This window comes from Quercus lobata, chromosome 11 (genome assembly GCF_001633185.2).
Source record: "Quercus lobata isolate SW786 chromosome 11, ValleyOak3.0 Primary Assembly, whole genome shotgun sequence".
Taxonomy (NCBI): domain Eukaryota; kingdom Viridiplantae; phylum Streptophyta; class Magnoliopsida; order Fagales; family Fagaceae; genus Quercus; species Quercus lobata.
In genome coordinates this window covers 50,677,854-50,695,003 of record NC_044914.1, presented here as the reverse complement: position 1 = coordinate 50,695,003, position 17,150 = coordinate 50,677,854, and the positions used below count along the sequence as shown (strand labels likewise).

The 17,150-nt window shown below is 33.8% G+C and overlaps 1 protein-coding gene and 1 pseudogene across 1 annotated transcript; both read right to left on the bottom strand.

Moving 5' to 3' along the window:
• Positions 1-9,568: 9,568 nt before the first annotated feature.
• On the bottom strand, positions 9,569-14,642 carry LOC115967084 (annotated as a pseudogene).
• On the bottom strand, positions 13,421-17,046 carry LOC115968436 (F-box protein At3g07870-like). Its single transcript, XM_031087833.1, has 2 exons — positions 14,303-17,046; positions 13,421-13,503 (listed from the first exon to the last, which is right to left on the bottom strand). Exon 1 carries the CDS (start codon positions 16,878-16,880, stop codon positions 15,642-15,644), a length of 1,239 nt encoding a protein of 412 aa, XP_030943693.1. The 5' UTR covers positions 16,881-17,046; the 3' UTR covers positions 13,421-13,503; positions 14,303-15,641.
• Between the last annotated feature and the right edge of the window lie 104 nt (positions 17,047-17,150).

Below are 17,150 nucleotides of genomic sequence, written 5' to 3'. Positions count from 1 at the left end.
TTCATTTTGAACTAAGTACTCCTTGATAGTTTCATTAAAAAAAAAAAGAAAAAAAGAAAAAGAAAAGAGAGTACATCTTGATGTTTCTGGTTGATTAATTTCAATAATATTAATTGTTCTTCTCTAAAACAAAAAACCCATTTTCCACTTGTTATTAGTAAAAAAAAAAAAATGTTACAATAATTTATTTAGTATAAAGTTTTGATTCTTCAAAGCCATCATGTTGGTGAACTTTTGACTTAGACTTAGGTATGATTAATTGAATCATGTGAGTCTAGAATGCTTCCCTATCGGGCCTATCTTTTATGAGTTTCATTATGAAAAACAAAAGAAGAAGATATATCAAAAGCTCCTATCATTTTCAAATGTGTCTATTTTACTATTTAAATTAGATCCTAAAAATTCCTTCCAAAAACATGTATATCTAATACTAAATCTTTCTTTTTCTTTCTTTTTTTGATGAATAATACTAAATCTTTCAAAAGTTTAAATAATGTGATAATAAATAATTTTACAAGCCTAATCTTCTTATAAATTAGGTTTGGAATATCCCTCTTCACTTTTTTTAATAATAAAAACAAACAAATAAAATAAAATTCTTGCAGGCCCATCTCTTATGAAATTAGATCATACAAATCTTTTTTATTTTTTTTATTTTTTTTTATGAGAGATCATACAAATCTTTTCTGCTATACAATACTTTCTTTCATATCACTTTTTTTTTTTTTTTTAACCTATCTTGAATTTTGAACTCTTTGATATCTCTGCCATTTTGGTACTGCACATGCATGTATTATACGTTGGCCTATGCCCAACAAACACCTCCACTGGAACTCAAGGCCCCCCCACATATAAATATAGGACAGTACCCCCATGGATCCTAAATCACGCAAATTTTGTCCATGTCATCAAAAAGATTATTTCCACAACCACAAAAGTCATTCGGGAAAAAAAAGAAAAGGAAAAACAAATCCCTGTCACATTTCCCAAGGTCTTTGAAAACAAACGGTCATTCATTCATCATCAATATAATTTTTTTTTTTGGTGTTGAAAGCAATAGTTTTCTCGTTTGCATGCATTTGAGAAACAGAGAGGAAAAAGAGAGAGAAAGGAAAGGAAAGGAAAGGGCAAGAGAGAGAGAAAGAGAGAGACTCATATGAGGGTGATGGTGGACCCATGTGATGCCCACCAAACATGACCAAATGAAAAAGCTCTTCACTGCTTCGATGGTTGGCTCTTCTGCAACCATTTGTGCAATCCATGTGACCCACCTCTCACTCAGTCTCTCTCTTCATTGACTAGGTTTAATACTATTCTTATTTATGAGGGAGGTACAAAAATCCAAAACCCCATTTCTCGAATTTTGATGAAAAAGTCTTTCTCTGCAACTCCCCAACTACTACTCCTTGTTTTCTAGCTTTTGGCATAGTGATGTGGTCGTACTATTGTTGTTTTTTTTTTTTTGGGTGCTTCGTACTGTTGTTGTTGTTGGTTGTGTGAGTCTCTCTTCCCATCATGGACAAACCAAACTGTGGAAACCTGTATGATTTGCATAAAATTGCTAAAACTGTTAATTTTTTTTACCAAAAAATTACTACCAATTCTATTTTTACTAAATGCTTATAAAGTAATTAGCTTTATAATAAATATGATTTGTCCAAAACTTTATAATTCAACAATATAATATTAGGATAAAAAATATATATATATATTATAATATTTTCTCACATAATCAAGATTCAAATATATTCCACGTTGTTGTAACTATCAAAGTAAAAAAAAATTGGTGACATATTTACAATAAATATATAATAAAAATCTTTTTTGGGAATTAAATGTTGACATAAATTTTTATATATATATATATATATTTCTATAGTTATTAACTATGAAGATTCAAATTTTGAATGTCTTAGTAAGAAATATTAAGAAGTGTCAATTGACTGAGTTATAAAATTTTTGATATGTTGACATAAGTTTTATATAAGGTTTGTTTAGATATCACTTATTATTGAAAACTGATAACACTATAATAAAATAATTTTTAAATATATGAATAGTATCGTGAGACCCATGAAAAAAACGTTTTCATTAGGAAACGCGCAAAACGCGCTCCCCAAACGGAGACATAGTAAAAAATTGATTTTGGAATACTATAAATTTTATTTTATATATATATATATATATATATATATATATATAAAAGACTAATAAACTCATGTGTCACAAAAAAATAAAAAATAAAAATCAAATATTTATTTATTATGTTATATCAATTTATAATTTTATTATTTTCTTTAAAAATTTTGGAATATTTTGCGTAAATCGTTTTGCGTACGCTGTGTGTTTGAAGGGAAAGATCATAATTTCCAGCATGCTTTTCAAGGATATATAAAGATATTGCTTTCAGTTGTAGAAAACATAATGATTGCTTAAATATTGGGGTTATGGACTAATTTGACAGAAGAAACAATGATGATACTTTTCTAATCTACGCGGTTTTAAAATTTTTGACAATATGCCATAATTTATGGGGTTGAAAGTATAATGAAAACAAAACCCAAAAGGCATGTTTTAATTATGTGCATAAACTTTTAAATTAAACCGTCAACCTCAATTATTTTATTTTATTTTTTCTTGATTTTTCTTGTGACTAAGACAAGTTGGTTGTTCACGCTGAAAGTCTTTGGAGAACTCTTGAAGCAAGAAAATCTTGTGCCATTTTGGAAGCCATTCTTTTCGTTGAAGTTTCTTCTAGTAACTCTTTCAAGACCCAATTCATTGAAATCATTAATCTCCCTATCCACAGTATACCAAAAAACAAAAATTAAAAAATCATTGAGGTTTGAGACTATTCACCTGCATGCTGATCAAACTCTTCAATCAACTAGTTTTATCTTATAAGATGTCTACTTTTTCATAACAATCCAAAGATTGCTGATGATCCTACGTTATCCAGAACAATGTCTACTTTTCATAAAATAGTAATGCATTGCCAAGTCTTTTTTACTCATGTTTGTTGAGGATTTGAAAGAGACTGAATGATTTGGGGGGTTGGGAAAGGCAATTGCCATGGGGTTACCATGGCACCAGCCCACAAAGCTAGGTGGTATTGTCTGTATTATGCTAGTAAAAGGTCATGCATATATACTGATTAGAGCTTTAAGAACATCAAAACTTTACTAATGAAACGAATTATTCAGAAGTAAAAAAAAATAAAAATAAATAAATAAAAGAGCACAACAATATATCTCTACTGATTAATTATGTTGTAACTTGTAAAATTAAGATTTTAAATATAAGTTTTTTTGGGGAGATAGGTAAATAATGGAAAGAGGTGAGTTCAAACCAAAGACATGATACTCGATGAAGGATACTATTACTATTGCTATTAGGCTATTATTTGATGAAACCCTTGTCATATTAGAATGATTTATTGCAATTTTTTTTGTTAAATAAAAAAAGATAGGGAACAATCAATCATGACGATCTTACCTCTTAGGATAACTATAGTAAATCCTCACTTGTTAAATAAAAAATTAGGGGGAGGGGGATGGGAGATAACAAGAAAAAAAAAATTAAATTGCATATTTGGTTTTCAAATTTTGATATTTGTTTCCAAATCATATTTATACTTTAAAATATTTCACTTTAGTTCTTATATATGTAAAATTGTTTCAAAAAGGTTCATACTGTGCTATGGTATATGGAAAATACTAACTTGGTAAACTAAACAACATGTCACATCATAGGCTTTATATCTTCAAAGTGACTTTAATTAGTAAATTTATTTTTTGTTATGTCAACATTTTTGATCAATCAAATAGCAATAAAAATGTTTTTGAGGCATTATAAAGAAGATTTTTAACAAATTTCAAAGATTGATTATATCAAGTATGCAATTTTAAACACACCCACCATAAAAATAAGTGGATTTGTCTTACACTTGCAGTCCTTACATGCCATGAACAGGAGTGATTAATTAAAGAGAGTATGGTCTTATGTTCACAACACGGCTTTCTTTGTCTCTGTTAATGCAGCAGCCGTACGTATTAGTTTCAGACTTTAAGCTTGTTGTATTAAATATTCCTAAAAGTAATTAAAAAAAATCAAGACATTTGGAGATATGCCATATAATAAACAACAAAACTTACAATACTGAGATTGGATCTAATATATAGTGGAGATCAATTGTATGAATATTATAATTTATATTGTTTATACCATCTATGATACAAATGCATGGTCTGAAATCTGAAAAAACAACATTAAAGAAAAAAATAAAGGGAGAAGATCATATAATATTGTCCTTACAATTTAAGTAATATTTTGTTTAGTTTTCAATAACACTCATGAAAGCTTTGAGATTGATATTGGAGACAAAGGGAAGCAATCTTTTGAATAATGGAGGATTCTTTAACATTATATATATTCTATGTTCATAGTGTGAACTTCATTACATGTGAGAGCTAAATTTGCGCCATGCATTAGGAGTTTGTCACTTTGTCTTCAATGACTAAGTTCTATTTCACAACCAAAAGTTGAACAACCATAATTATTGATGTTAAGACTCTCTTTGTATTGTGTCTTTAGGTGTTAAGTAGTTAAGTCAAAGTACGACCACTTCAAGTGAATCTCAAAATGAATCGGCAAAGATTTTTATTTTTTTGTCAAATATTAACCCTTGGAGTTAATCTTAGCTTACCCTAATTAAGTCCCTAAGCCAAAAAATAATAGGTTGGGCTACCAACCTGTCTCCAAGTAAGACATGGCAGAATGATTACTTAATTAGGGTGCCATATTATTAGTGGAAGGTGCATGGAAGGCCATTTTCTACCTTTTGTGAAAAGAAAAAGATTAAAATACATAGAAACACTTCAACGTGAAATCCATATGGAGATCATTTAAAAACTTATTAACCTTATCTCAAGTTGAAATCCTGGACTCCTAGGCTAGGTTAGTCCTTATTTTTCTTTCGTTCTTTGAACCTAATTGATTAGACTCATTATTTTCCTAATAAAAAGAAGGGTGTTGATAATTACACATAGTGTGTACGGGACATATGACTAAAAATTGTGTTTTTAACATGATTTTAATTAAAATTATGAAATCGTATTTTCAAAATCCAATTTCACTATTTCACAATTATAACTGAAATTGTGTTTTTAAAGTACAATTTTAAAAATCAACGTGTGCAATAATAATTAGTTTGAAAGAATGTTAAATTTAATTATACTTTTATTTAATTAATTTTTTAAAACAAAATAACCAATGAAGATAAGTTATACCGACACTTCAAAAAAACTATTTCATTTGCTTAAAAGGGGTGGTTTCAATTTTTGTCAGAATCTTGTAATTTCTTCCACCTTTCCTATAGCTATAAACAAAGGCCGGGCTAGATGTTTCCAATGATGAAGCTATTAAACTAGCATGATGTAAGGGTTAAATAAGAGGGGATCCAATTCCAAAGAGCCCTATCTTCTACCACGTATCAAACACACCAAAAAATTGTTGTATATATTCAAAGCTTAGATTCTCAAGGGAAGGAAAACCTTTTGAAGTTGTAGTCACCACTTTGTTGTTTTCTTCATCTATCTTTTTCTTTATTTTAAGTGTTTGGGCCAGATGTTGCCCCTCTCATAAAGACAATAATTAAAATAATAATAATATAAATAAAACGAGCACCCATTTTTTCTTCCAAGTTGCTAGGCTCTTCTTTCATAAAGAAGATAGGAATTGATTAATGTGATCATGTCAGGGTTGATTTCACATTCTATTTACATAGAATAGACCCACAAAACGAAAGTCATGTGAAGTGTCTTTGGGGGGATTCCCATCCCATCTTTATTATTTCCATGCATGCTCCTTGTTATTTGGTTTTGCAATGTAACCCACCAAAAGAAAAGTGATTTTGAGTGCTTCTCGTGCAACTTTGACTACATGTTTTTGTTTTTTTGTTGTGGATGAGTCAGTAGACTCAGTACCTGGATGTGGATGGCACTGTGTCAATTTACTCACTCCGTAGAACATTGAATTATACCACCTTTGGCTTGTGCATGTTTAAACAAACCCCTTTTGTAAAGCAATTTATTAATGATTTTTGCTTTTTCTAAATTTGACTTGTTCTTGTTTCCAAGAATCTCAATTCCAACATCATTGCTGATGTCTTTCATAGTGTTTCTGACACATTCTACATCTTCATAAGAGGGAGAGAGAGAGATGGATCTTTCCTTCTCTTTTTTCTTTCTGCTTTTTAAGTTTTTTTGAAGATTACAAGTGACATTTCTGTTTTGAATAAAATGTGCAATCACATGGCTTGTGCTTGCATAGTTGCATGTGAGAATTATCTCATACATACGTTTATATTATATTTTAATATTTGCAGTGGATGTCTACAAGTATGTGAGAGAGACCAATATTTCATAACAGCCATTGTATATAACAGACGCGAGATACTTTCTCGTTTTGTCTAATGAACCTTTGATATTTGGCTTATTATGTCTATTGAACCTTTGATATTTGACTTTGAAATTAAGTTGCTCATGACTTAATAAATATTAGTATTCCAAAAATTAAAATGGGTCTTCTTTTTTATTTATTTTTTATTGAATTGTAAATGCTGTTCTCATTTATTAATTAAGTATAGAGTCTTATAATTCAATTAATTAGCAAATATTGATGTTTCCAATAAAAACATCTAGGATTCAAATCCACCATCACCATTGTAACTATCAAATTATAATACATAAAAAATTAAATTGAAAAGCTCAAAGATTTCTTTCAATCCTACTAAAAATTTAGGCTGAACATATATATGACCAAATATAAAAATTAGAGAGTGATTATAAAAGATACTTAATATCGAATGTCACAATATCATTACTAGGTCATTTAGGTTATACGTACTACAAATGCATTTAAGATTCCTTCTTCCTAACCAATATCATTACAGCAGCACACAAATGAAAGAGCTCTGCTCTTTCTTCTCTCTCTCTCTCTCTCTCTCTTGGTAGAAAGAGGGGATTTATTTATTAATAATAGAGAGCACTATTACATCAACTTTAGTCCATAGGACACTTCTGTGGAGTTCCTTTTTTCAAAATGTCCCATATATAGTTATAATGCACAAAAGATGGACATTGATTATATTCTTGTATAGTGCACGACTGCTCCCTTCCCCTCATTGCTTGTCCATCTGCCATTCCATTCTCTTCATGGTATATGTGACGATGAGAAAGGACGGTCCATTCTCGAGCGAGTAGGTCCTGCAATCACATATCAAAATAGCAATTTCCGGTGTCATTACACCACATGTTGATAGCCGGCTAATAACAATCTCAGAATCAATATATCTAGATTTATATATTTAAAGCCAAATTCCCAAGCCATATTTAAACTCTATCTTACTGCCCATATTTCTGCCATGTTATTAGCCATATTTAAACTATATCTTACAGCCCATATTTCTGCCATGTTATTTGTAGAAGTACCTATATGTATTGAGTATCCTAGACTGTCTCACAAAACAACACCCCCTCCCCCCCTCCCTTCCCTTTCCTACAATGCTTTTCCTAAATAAAACAAAGACTAAAATTATCAAAACACCAATGAAAATTATCTTTTGTAGTAATTAACCTCAATGTATGTGTGGAGAATTCTATAATAATTCATCACCAACTCATAAGCTTCTGAATTACAATACTCTAGAGAGGAATGAAAACACTTGATGAATGGGGGTTGCAAATGAGAAGAAGTTTGTTATTTATTAAAATAAAATAAAAAGTTCATCACCAACTCTTGAGCCAACAGAACATTTTCACTTTATACTTCTACCAGGAATGAAAACTGTTTGAGTAGGGCTCATGAGAATATCAAGGCAAGCTTTAAGATGATTGGCCAGCAGCTTAGTAATGCATTTGTAAATAATGTTGCAGCAAGAAATAAGTCTAAACTCAGACATGGTGGAAGGGTTAGGTACCTTAGGTACAAGAGTGATAGTGGTAGCATTCAATTCACCTAGGAGCTTTGGATGAGGCGAAGAAAGAATAAATAGCAGCCAAGAGTGATAATAGTAGCATCTCTCTTATTACTCCAAGAGAACAGAACATCAATATCAGGATGATCAAATAGTCCTTGAACACCCATCCAGTTAGCAAATTCAGCTTTAAAACCAGAGTTACTCAATCCCCCAAAACTCTCACTTGAGTCTTTAACTACATTGAAATCCCCCAAAACCACCCAAGGTTTATCTCTAGTCCTCCATTGTATTGTAATCCATAAATGGCTTGCCACAGCTCCTGCCTTTTAAAACCACAGTTTGCACCATAAACAAAAGATGCTTCCCATTTCGCTTAATTAGAAAGAACCACAATGGATGACTTGATTGGTCTTTTAACACCAGTGAGACATGGAAAATGTTAGCGTTTCAACACACCCAAACTCTTCCTAATTCATGATTATCATAATTATTGAGGAAACCCCAATTTGGAAATAAGGGCTCTTTTATCTGTAGGGCATTCCAATCTCTAACCTTTGTCACAACTAAATAAACCAAATTAACTCTTCGATCCCTAATTAATTTCTTTACCTCTCTTTGTTTAGAAGGATCATTTAGACCCCTCGCATTCCAACACTATCATCTAACCATTTTCAAGTAAACTGTTCACATCACTCACCATTAGAGTACTAACAGGGTTAAGCACAATCTTGCCCTTTTCCTAGGCTTTCACAGTTTTTATTTGCTTTAGTTTAGCTCCCTTCTCTATGGCAGCATCCATAAATTCCAATAGAGTGAACTGGCCTAGAGCCCCATCCACACAGCCTTCAGCTTTCTCCCCAGCAGCCACTTGAGCTCTAGTGACTCTCCTATTTCCTTGCCTAGCATTGGGAGACACCACAAATGCATCATTGGGGTCTTTTATTCCAGTATCTAGAGGACAGGGACAACATCATTCACAGTACCACCAGTAGACTCAGAAATTTTAGCTTTATTGAAATGCACTCAAGTCATCTTTCCTGAGGACAGAGATCTGCTCCTGTAGACCCTCCTCATCATTACCATTCCCAACCTACAGAGGGCCAAATCTATTAGGTGACAAAAAAATTCCTCCACACCCAGCCACAGATTTCTTTGGAGAGGAGGGAGGTCCTGTCAACCTGACCCTTATCCTTGGGAACCCAAGTCTTGCAAGGTTTAGAAGGACAGCATTTGGATAAGTGACCCAACGCTTTGCAATGCAAACATTTTCAGGCTTCCATGGATACTCAATTCCAACTTCCAAGGTCTTTCCATCAGGCAATTCAACAACCAAGGTTCCCAAAAAAAAAAAACAACAACCAAGGAATCAGGAAGTTCATCATCAAATCCAACTTCCACACAAACTCTAGCATATCCAAGCCTCTGGTGTAGTTCAGTGACTGCATCAGCATATAATGGCCTTCCCACACCACTTGCTAAATAACTCAAGCACTTGGGGGTCCATAACTCTATAGGCAGTTGCAGAAATTTCACCCAGAAAGGAATTTTGCCCAACTTTAGATTATTGAGTTGCAAACCAGGCTGCTAACTTCAAAGAAAGAGAGGATTGTTGGCCACATACCATAATTTGGCATCAAGGATAGCATCCCGATCTTGAACCAAAACAAATTTGAACAAGAAAAGGCCATTCTCAAAAGTGAGCACCTCCACCCCACCAAATGGCTTCCACAAAGTCTGAACAGACATCTTTACCAGAGAAAATGGTAACTGTTTATCAAGAAATTGGCATACCAAACATGTAGACAGTTGCACAACCTCAATAACTTCTTGAGGAGGGAATACAACAACCCTGCCATTTCTCATGCTCAGAGGGTGATATTCCAGGAGCATCTCATGCCTATCTCCCAAGAACAGAGATTTTCAATCTTTCGAAACAGAATTAAGCTTCCTACCCCCTTGCTCACCAGACTTATTTGAAATTTGTTGGATTTTATCGAACACTTTTCAAAATATTCAAAAAGGCACAAATTTTTTAGGAAAATTTGAAAAGTATCATTTTGTAAACTCATTTTAGAATGTGGACATCTCCCAAAGAAAAGATAGATAAGCAGGAGGGACTACAATTTTTAAGATTTACTTATAATCAGATTCAATAGAGACTAGGGTAGAGTATAATCAATATAATTTCACATGGTTTTAGAAATCAATCATGAAATTTTACATGTTTAAAAATAATAATCTTTACTTGTGAAAATTTAGCCTTTTTATTTAAAAATTAATTTCTATTAGTATGTTACTTTCTTTCTTATTCAATTTTGTATTTTATTCAGAACAAAACTCAGCCACACTTTAAAGCAGCAGTCTGCATTTTTGGATTTAGGTATATATTATTAGAACTTGGATGACATTGTATCTGCATTCTGCACTTAGTCCAACCTGCTGACAGCCCTATATTATATGGAAAAACTAAAATGAACAATTCAAGTCCTGGGAACCAAGACTTACATTTGTCAATTCAAAGTATGGTCTCAAAGCCTGATCCATGCCTTTCTGAATAAAAATGGTCCTTCAGGAATTTCTCCTAGCAGTAAGCAAACAATGATTGCCTACACCAAGTGCAGCGACAGGGGCTTTCTGAGCAGCTGCAGGAGGGATTCTTTGCATCTGTATGCTCCAACTGAATTGTCCTAATCTTTCCTAGGTTGAAAAGGTAGCAGCAGAACTGCAAGAGAGAACAGTTGTTTCAAAATTTGCAGCTTATAAAAGTGAAACAATTTAAAATAGAACCCACATTTACTGCCCCATCAGTGAGATTTGAAACTAAGAAACCCTTCCAGCCCACCACCCGAAAAAAGAAAGAAAAATAGTTCCTTCACTTTCATCTGTAATTTTTCTACAGCAATTGGATCCTGTCCATCTATGCTTTCTTTGACATGAACTAAATTTTCACTAACATTTTCCATTTCCATAAAAGTTTCCAAATCATATACAATTTGAAGCAAACATAGGTAACAATATATTTAGTAAAGACTAGTGATGGGATTGCTAGGGAGAAAGCATAACGAAGGGAACAAATGGTTGACAAGAATGCCTTTAAAAGATGCCTTCGATAAGCTATGTCATATCATGTTATTATCTCTGGCTTAATTGTTCAACCTTTTGCAATAATTATACTATCACTGGACTGAACCCTAAACACTTAATATTACAGTTGCAGATATGCAACTTGGTCTCCCACAGAAATTTGAACCATATCCTACATGTTAGTGACCCCAAAGTGTAATAGGCATATAGCATTTTAGTATTTTTTTTTTTTTGAGACATGTATAATATGCAGCTAACCCCCATAGCTTGAACCCCTTCCCCCCTATATCGCCGAACACTTTAAGCATGGAGAGGTGCCAATGGAGCTACAAGGCTCTAGGCAGCTTTGTAGTAAAAACAATTTAGAGTTACCTGCTGTTTTGAATGAGCTCCAAATCGAGGTGCCTTTGACAGAAGCTTCTTTGCCTGATCATATAAGTTGTAATGATCAGGTAAAGAAGTGTTTCCTGCATCATACCAATATCCATGTATAAGACACCAGTAATATAGACACATACGATCTATCAATTAGAAATTTATCTGATCCAACTCACTTATCAAAAAATTAAACAAATAAAATTTACGTGACCCAACTCTTCATGGCGCAAGGTCACAATCCAGCAAAGGGAAAAAGGATACTGCAAATGCATGAATGTCCAAGTTAATCATACAATCAATCAGTATGAATGAGAGACAATATCATTCAATCTACATATTTGTCTCACTGATAAAGAGAAAATTAATCACTGACAATTAGATAGTCATGACAAAAGAAAACTCACCCTTTAGTTTTTCAGCAAGACCCCCAGTGAGTTCATAGCTAAGAGAATAATAGTAAAGACTGGATGCTTGAAAAATCAACGGTTCTCCTAATCATGTTCTTCAACCAAACAATGCTAGACAAGGCACAAGCTTTAGCCTGAGAGATATCAAAAGCAATGTTAAAAACCACAATGACTTAGGTGGGGGAAAAAGGTTAAAAAAGAAAGGACCTTTATCTAACCATGTTACCTCATTGTATATCTTCTGATCAATGAGAAATATTAGCACAAGAAAATAGCAGTAAATCTCTAGCTCTGGCAAGGAATGTTTTGCAATAGTTTGAGTCCCTGATGTAGCAATGTCAACATCCATGTCATATTCATCCTCCTGTAACCAACCTTTAACAGTTTTAGTGTTCAAAAGTATGAAAAACATTCAATATATAAATTCTTATTACGATGAAAATAATTCTCAACTGACTATTCTCGTAATTTAGGATGCTTGACAATATTAAATGCAGTGGTTTGTGACTATGTAATACTAAAATCATTATATTTCTAAACTTTTTTTAAAAAAATTATTAAGTAAATGATGATAATTAAATCCAATCTGAAAGTAATTTAAACTCCTAGAAAACATAAAACATATGTTTGAATAGTTACACATAATTATAAATCGTTAAGTAGAAATTAGATTGCAAATTAAACCCTGCCAGCCTTTGAATTCAATTCCCAAAAACCTTTCTTCATATGAACCTCATTCATATTACCATATTCATTCACTTGAAGACCATGTTCAAAGGCTAAAACATTTGTCATCATTGGATATGGCACACACACTGGCATCAGTTACTTGATTGGAGTGTAGTAGCACATAGAGGAACTATGGGTGTTAATGGGTTGGTAAAATTGGGCTTCAAAGACTAGCAAAAATGCATGATCCAACTAGATGCACTCCATATTGAGTCCAATCAGTTAGGTTCATCATCATTGGTATCATAGTTGCTTGATCTAATTAGTCAGCATCAAAGGAAACATTTGAGGAAATTCTGGTTGGATGAGGATTGAAAGTGCTAGACTTGAAACATCATGGAGATAGGTTGTTTGCTGTTAAACAAGTCCAGTGTGTAACTGCAATCTAAAATGGTTCTGGTTCTGGCTTGCAAGGAATGCTAGACTTGATATTCTTTTTGCTTGGGCCTGGCTTGTTTATCAAACAAGACTAAAAAGGCTCAAGCTCAGCTTGTAGATAAATAAACAAACATGAATGAGATTTTTATCAAGTCTTAACTGAGCTGTTTATCAATGGCTCGATTTATTTAGCCCTGTTTTCATTTATTATTATTTAACATCAGAATATGCCCGGTGCATCATCAATTGTGCGAACTGCCAATTCTTTATTCACTTTTTAAAAATACACCATTCCAAGAATGAACAGAGAGAGCATAAATTACAAAAGGACCCAAACTCAAAATGCCCCCAAAATTACCTTGGGAAGATACGCAAACAACCGACCATGCAACTCAGATCCTAGGATGGGAGTGAAATTGAGGAATGCAGTGAGCACGGTTGCATTCAGCTTCTGCCTCAGCGCCATGGTAAGCTGAACCACACGCACAATACATCGCACCTCTCAGGTATATGCACTGGTCTCGATGAGAGACGCAATCCCCTCCAAATCTAAACACACATATACATATGCATAAACACCAAATCTAAAACATGTATGCTACATAAAGTTGCATTTTTTAAAATAATAAATTTAAAATGGATTCAATAAAAACTCTTAGGGTGTGCATCCGAGCAGCTACATAAAGGTGTAGTGCAAGACCTCTTTTTGTACTTTGCGGCTAAGTTCATCGTATTAGAAATGCCAAATTCATAAAATCACATCAAAATCTAAACTTCAACACGCAATTCCAAAATATATGAGCAAGGCAATCAAATCCCAGGTCACCAATTTCAGAAAGTGGATTTCTACTTTGTGGCTAAGTTCATTGTCTTAGAAAACACCAATTTCACAAAACCACAGCAAAATCTAAACTTTAATACGCATTTACCAATATTTGAGCAAAACAATCAAAACCCAGATCACCAATTCCACAAATTCAACATCAGTCACCAAACTTTAGACTATAATGCAAAAACCAAAAACTAAAAAATTAGGGATATAAAAAATTATAAAGAATTATAGGAATATATAACTGTATGTAGAGGTTGATATTACAGTGCAGAGTTGACAAGAATGCCATTAAAAGATGTCTTCAATAAGCTGTCATGTCATGTTTATTATCTCTGGCTTAATTGTTCAAACTTTTGCAATAATTATAACTATCACTGGACTGAACCCTAAAAAGTTAATATATAGTTGCAGATAAGCAACTTGGCCTTCTGCAGAAATCTGAACCATATCCTATATTTCAGTGACCACAAAGTGTAATGGGCATATAGCTTTGTACTAAAAACAATTAAGAGTTACCTGCTGTTTTGAATGGGCTTCAAACCAAGGTGCCTTTGACCTAAGCTTCTCTGCTGATCATATAAGTTGTAATGATGGTAATTGCAAAGTAGTAGGTTAAGAAGTGTTTCCTGCACTATCTGTTATCTCAACCTTTTTCTCACAGGAATGAGATAATGCAATCCCCATGAGATATAACAAGCTCAATTTTCTTGGAAATTTTTATTGTCAGTTGAATGAGCTTTTTGTCACTAAAATTGCATTGCAAATGCACTGCAGCCACTAGCAAGATATATATCATTCTGATCAAGGAACCAAGCACAAGACCTTTGCTCTCCAAATAAGAACTTCCACGTCCCATTTTTAACATTCTCATCTTAGAGCTTCTTTTCTTCCCTCTTTTTTGTTCCATTTTTATTTTATTTTGTTGATTCGTAGTAAGATCTCTAATCTAATCCAACATTCTCATCTTAGGGCTTCTTGTCTTTGCTCTCTTTTGCTCTGTTTTTATTTTTATTTGTTTGAATTTAAGTAAGGTCTTTAATCTAATCTTTTACAAGTTACAACACATTACAGAGGCAAAAAATAGTTACAAGTAAAATGTCATATCCTTTCATGAAATTGCCACAAGAATTGTTAAGAGCTTAGATGGCAAGTAGTGTTTACAAGTTGACTGAAATATTGAAGAAAGGATATGACTGACCTCCAAGAATTGAGAGGGAGAAGAGAGAATAGGAAACAAAACTGTTGGTTAATTTCTGCATGATCTCATTACATAGCCAAATACCTATTTGTATGTGTACCATCCTTACCAGTAGATTAACTACCTAGCTGATCTAGTAACTCCTTATGCCAGCTGGCATAACTACCTCTAACAACCAACCAATCAGTCACATGCTCCAACAATGGAGCACATGTTCTAAATTTAATATCTGCTACACTACTAAAATAGCATAATACTGCCCTTATCAACATACACGTGCCTAAGTAATTACAACCAGTCTTGAATTAGTTCATACAAGCAAGCAAGCTTTTATTCCGCATAGTCACTACTTAGCATAGCGCCAGAGCAGCTCATAGGCTCAGGCAGCACCAGATCAAAGCACACAGCACCACAGCAGTACCTCTAGGATTTAGACAACACCAGATCACAGCACGCATATGAAACAAACATAATATGAGATTCCTAAGAAGCATTAAGTTTTGGTATAAATCAAGAATAAAATTCACCTACATTACATCAATACTTTTCTGCCTACCTCAAAACAAAATGATACCAAAGGAAACAGTATGATAATGGTCTCATTGGTATCACACTTACATAATAAAATCCTATGATTATCACTAACAATTTCACTTCTTATCCAGATAGTTCAGTTGCTTCATCAAGTAACACAAGGCTTTCCACAAAAGTAGTAGCTATATCTGGAACCTTTTGGAAACCAAGATCCTTCTCATGTAAAGTTTCAAGGTCAAGTGAAACAACCACGTACCTCTTCTGTCCACCATTGGTTACAGGATAAACTTTCTTTATAACTAGCAGTTCACCACGACTGGTGCAACCAAAGAAACGTACAGAGACAACATTTTCAAACCGGACAAAAAAAAGTTTGCTCCATGATTCATGTACACCATACTCCCCCATCACCCATATGAAGCCTGAATGAGGTGTATGCGACCTCATAAAGTCATTGTATTCGTCTTCATTGACGTGGTCGAATCTGAGGTAACCCAATGTAATGAAGGCCAGTTTCCCCTTGAACACCATCAGAGAATTTGGGTCCGCCATCAGACCTTGCGGTAGCAATTGTTGTACATCAGGAAGTGCCATCTCTTTAAATTTATCATTATTGACATCAAATGACAAAATCATGCGATAAGGCGCGGCAGTACAAACGTCTCCCAACCAATGCAAAGCCCCACTAACAAATGTGGTATTCCAATTGTTGAAAGGGGAGACCATAAAAATGTGTGTCAACGACATTCCAACCCTTCTCCAAGAGTTGGAGCTTAATGTGTAAACGTCAGCTCCAAGCTCAACCCAATGGTGGTTGGGTTCGGCTGCAGGAATGTGAGAGATCATGACAACCTTGTAGTCATTGGTGTTGGACTGATAAGCAAATCCAGTAGAAAGCCAATCACGTTTGGTTGGGGAACAATCAGGCAACCCCTTAAATTTTCTAATGCTGGGGTTCCACAAATATATATGAGTGGAAGTTTTTCTTAATTCAGTGAGACACACCAGGCCATTGCATGAACTAACTGAGTGGGCATTAGATAAAAGAAAAGCAGAGGGAATTGGGTACTCAGAAATCCTATTAAAGTTGTGGTCATAACCATCAATAAAGATTGGGATGTTGCTGTTAAAAGGAGTAGAATTGTTTATGAGATAAGCTAAGTTGTTGTTGTTAAGATTAAGATTAAGGTGGGTGGAGATGAAATTAGGAGTAGTGATTGATGAATCCCAGGTTTTAGAAACACACCTGAATCTTAGGACTGATTTGACAGGTAGGTTCGCCAATATGTTAAGTACGATGTCATGTGGGAGATGGTCCTTCTTTTGTCGGAGGATCCGACGAGGTTCCTTTGTTTGAGACATCGAGAGGCCTTTTAGGATCAGACCCAGAAAGCCAAAGAGGTTGGTTGGAGTCACCAACAAAAAAACGACAAGCTGAGGCTACTGAACTGAAGAAGATGAAGAGGAAAAGGTCGTTGATGATGAAGCTACTGACTGAGCGACCAGAGTACTCTATTGTTGTTTTGAATTTGATGAAATAACAAAACTGATTGTACCTTCACTACAACCCACTCTTCACAGAATAAATAAATGGCAAAGTTTGGCTTTAATTCCAAAAAGGAAAGAAAAGAA

Coding starts and splice junctions, on each gene's coding strand:
- LOC115968436 (XM_031087833.1), bottom strand. CDS start 16,880: ATGTCTCAAACAAAGGAACCTCGTCGGATCCTCCGACAAAAGAAGGAC.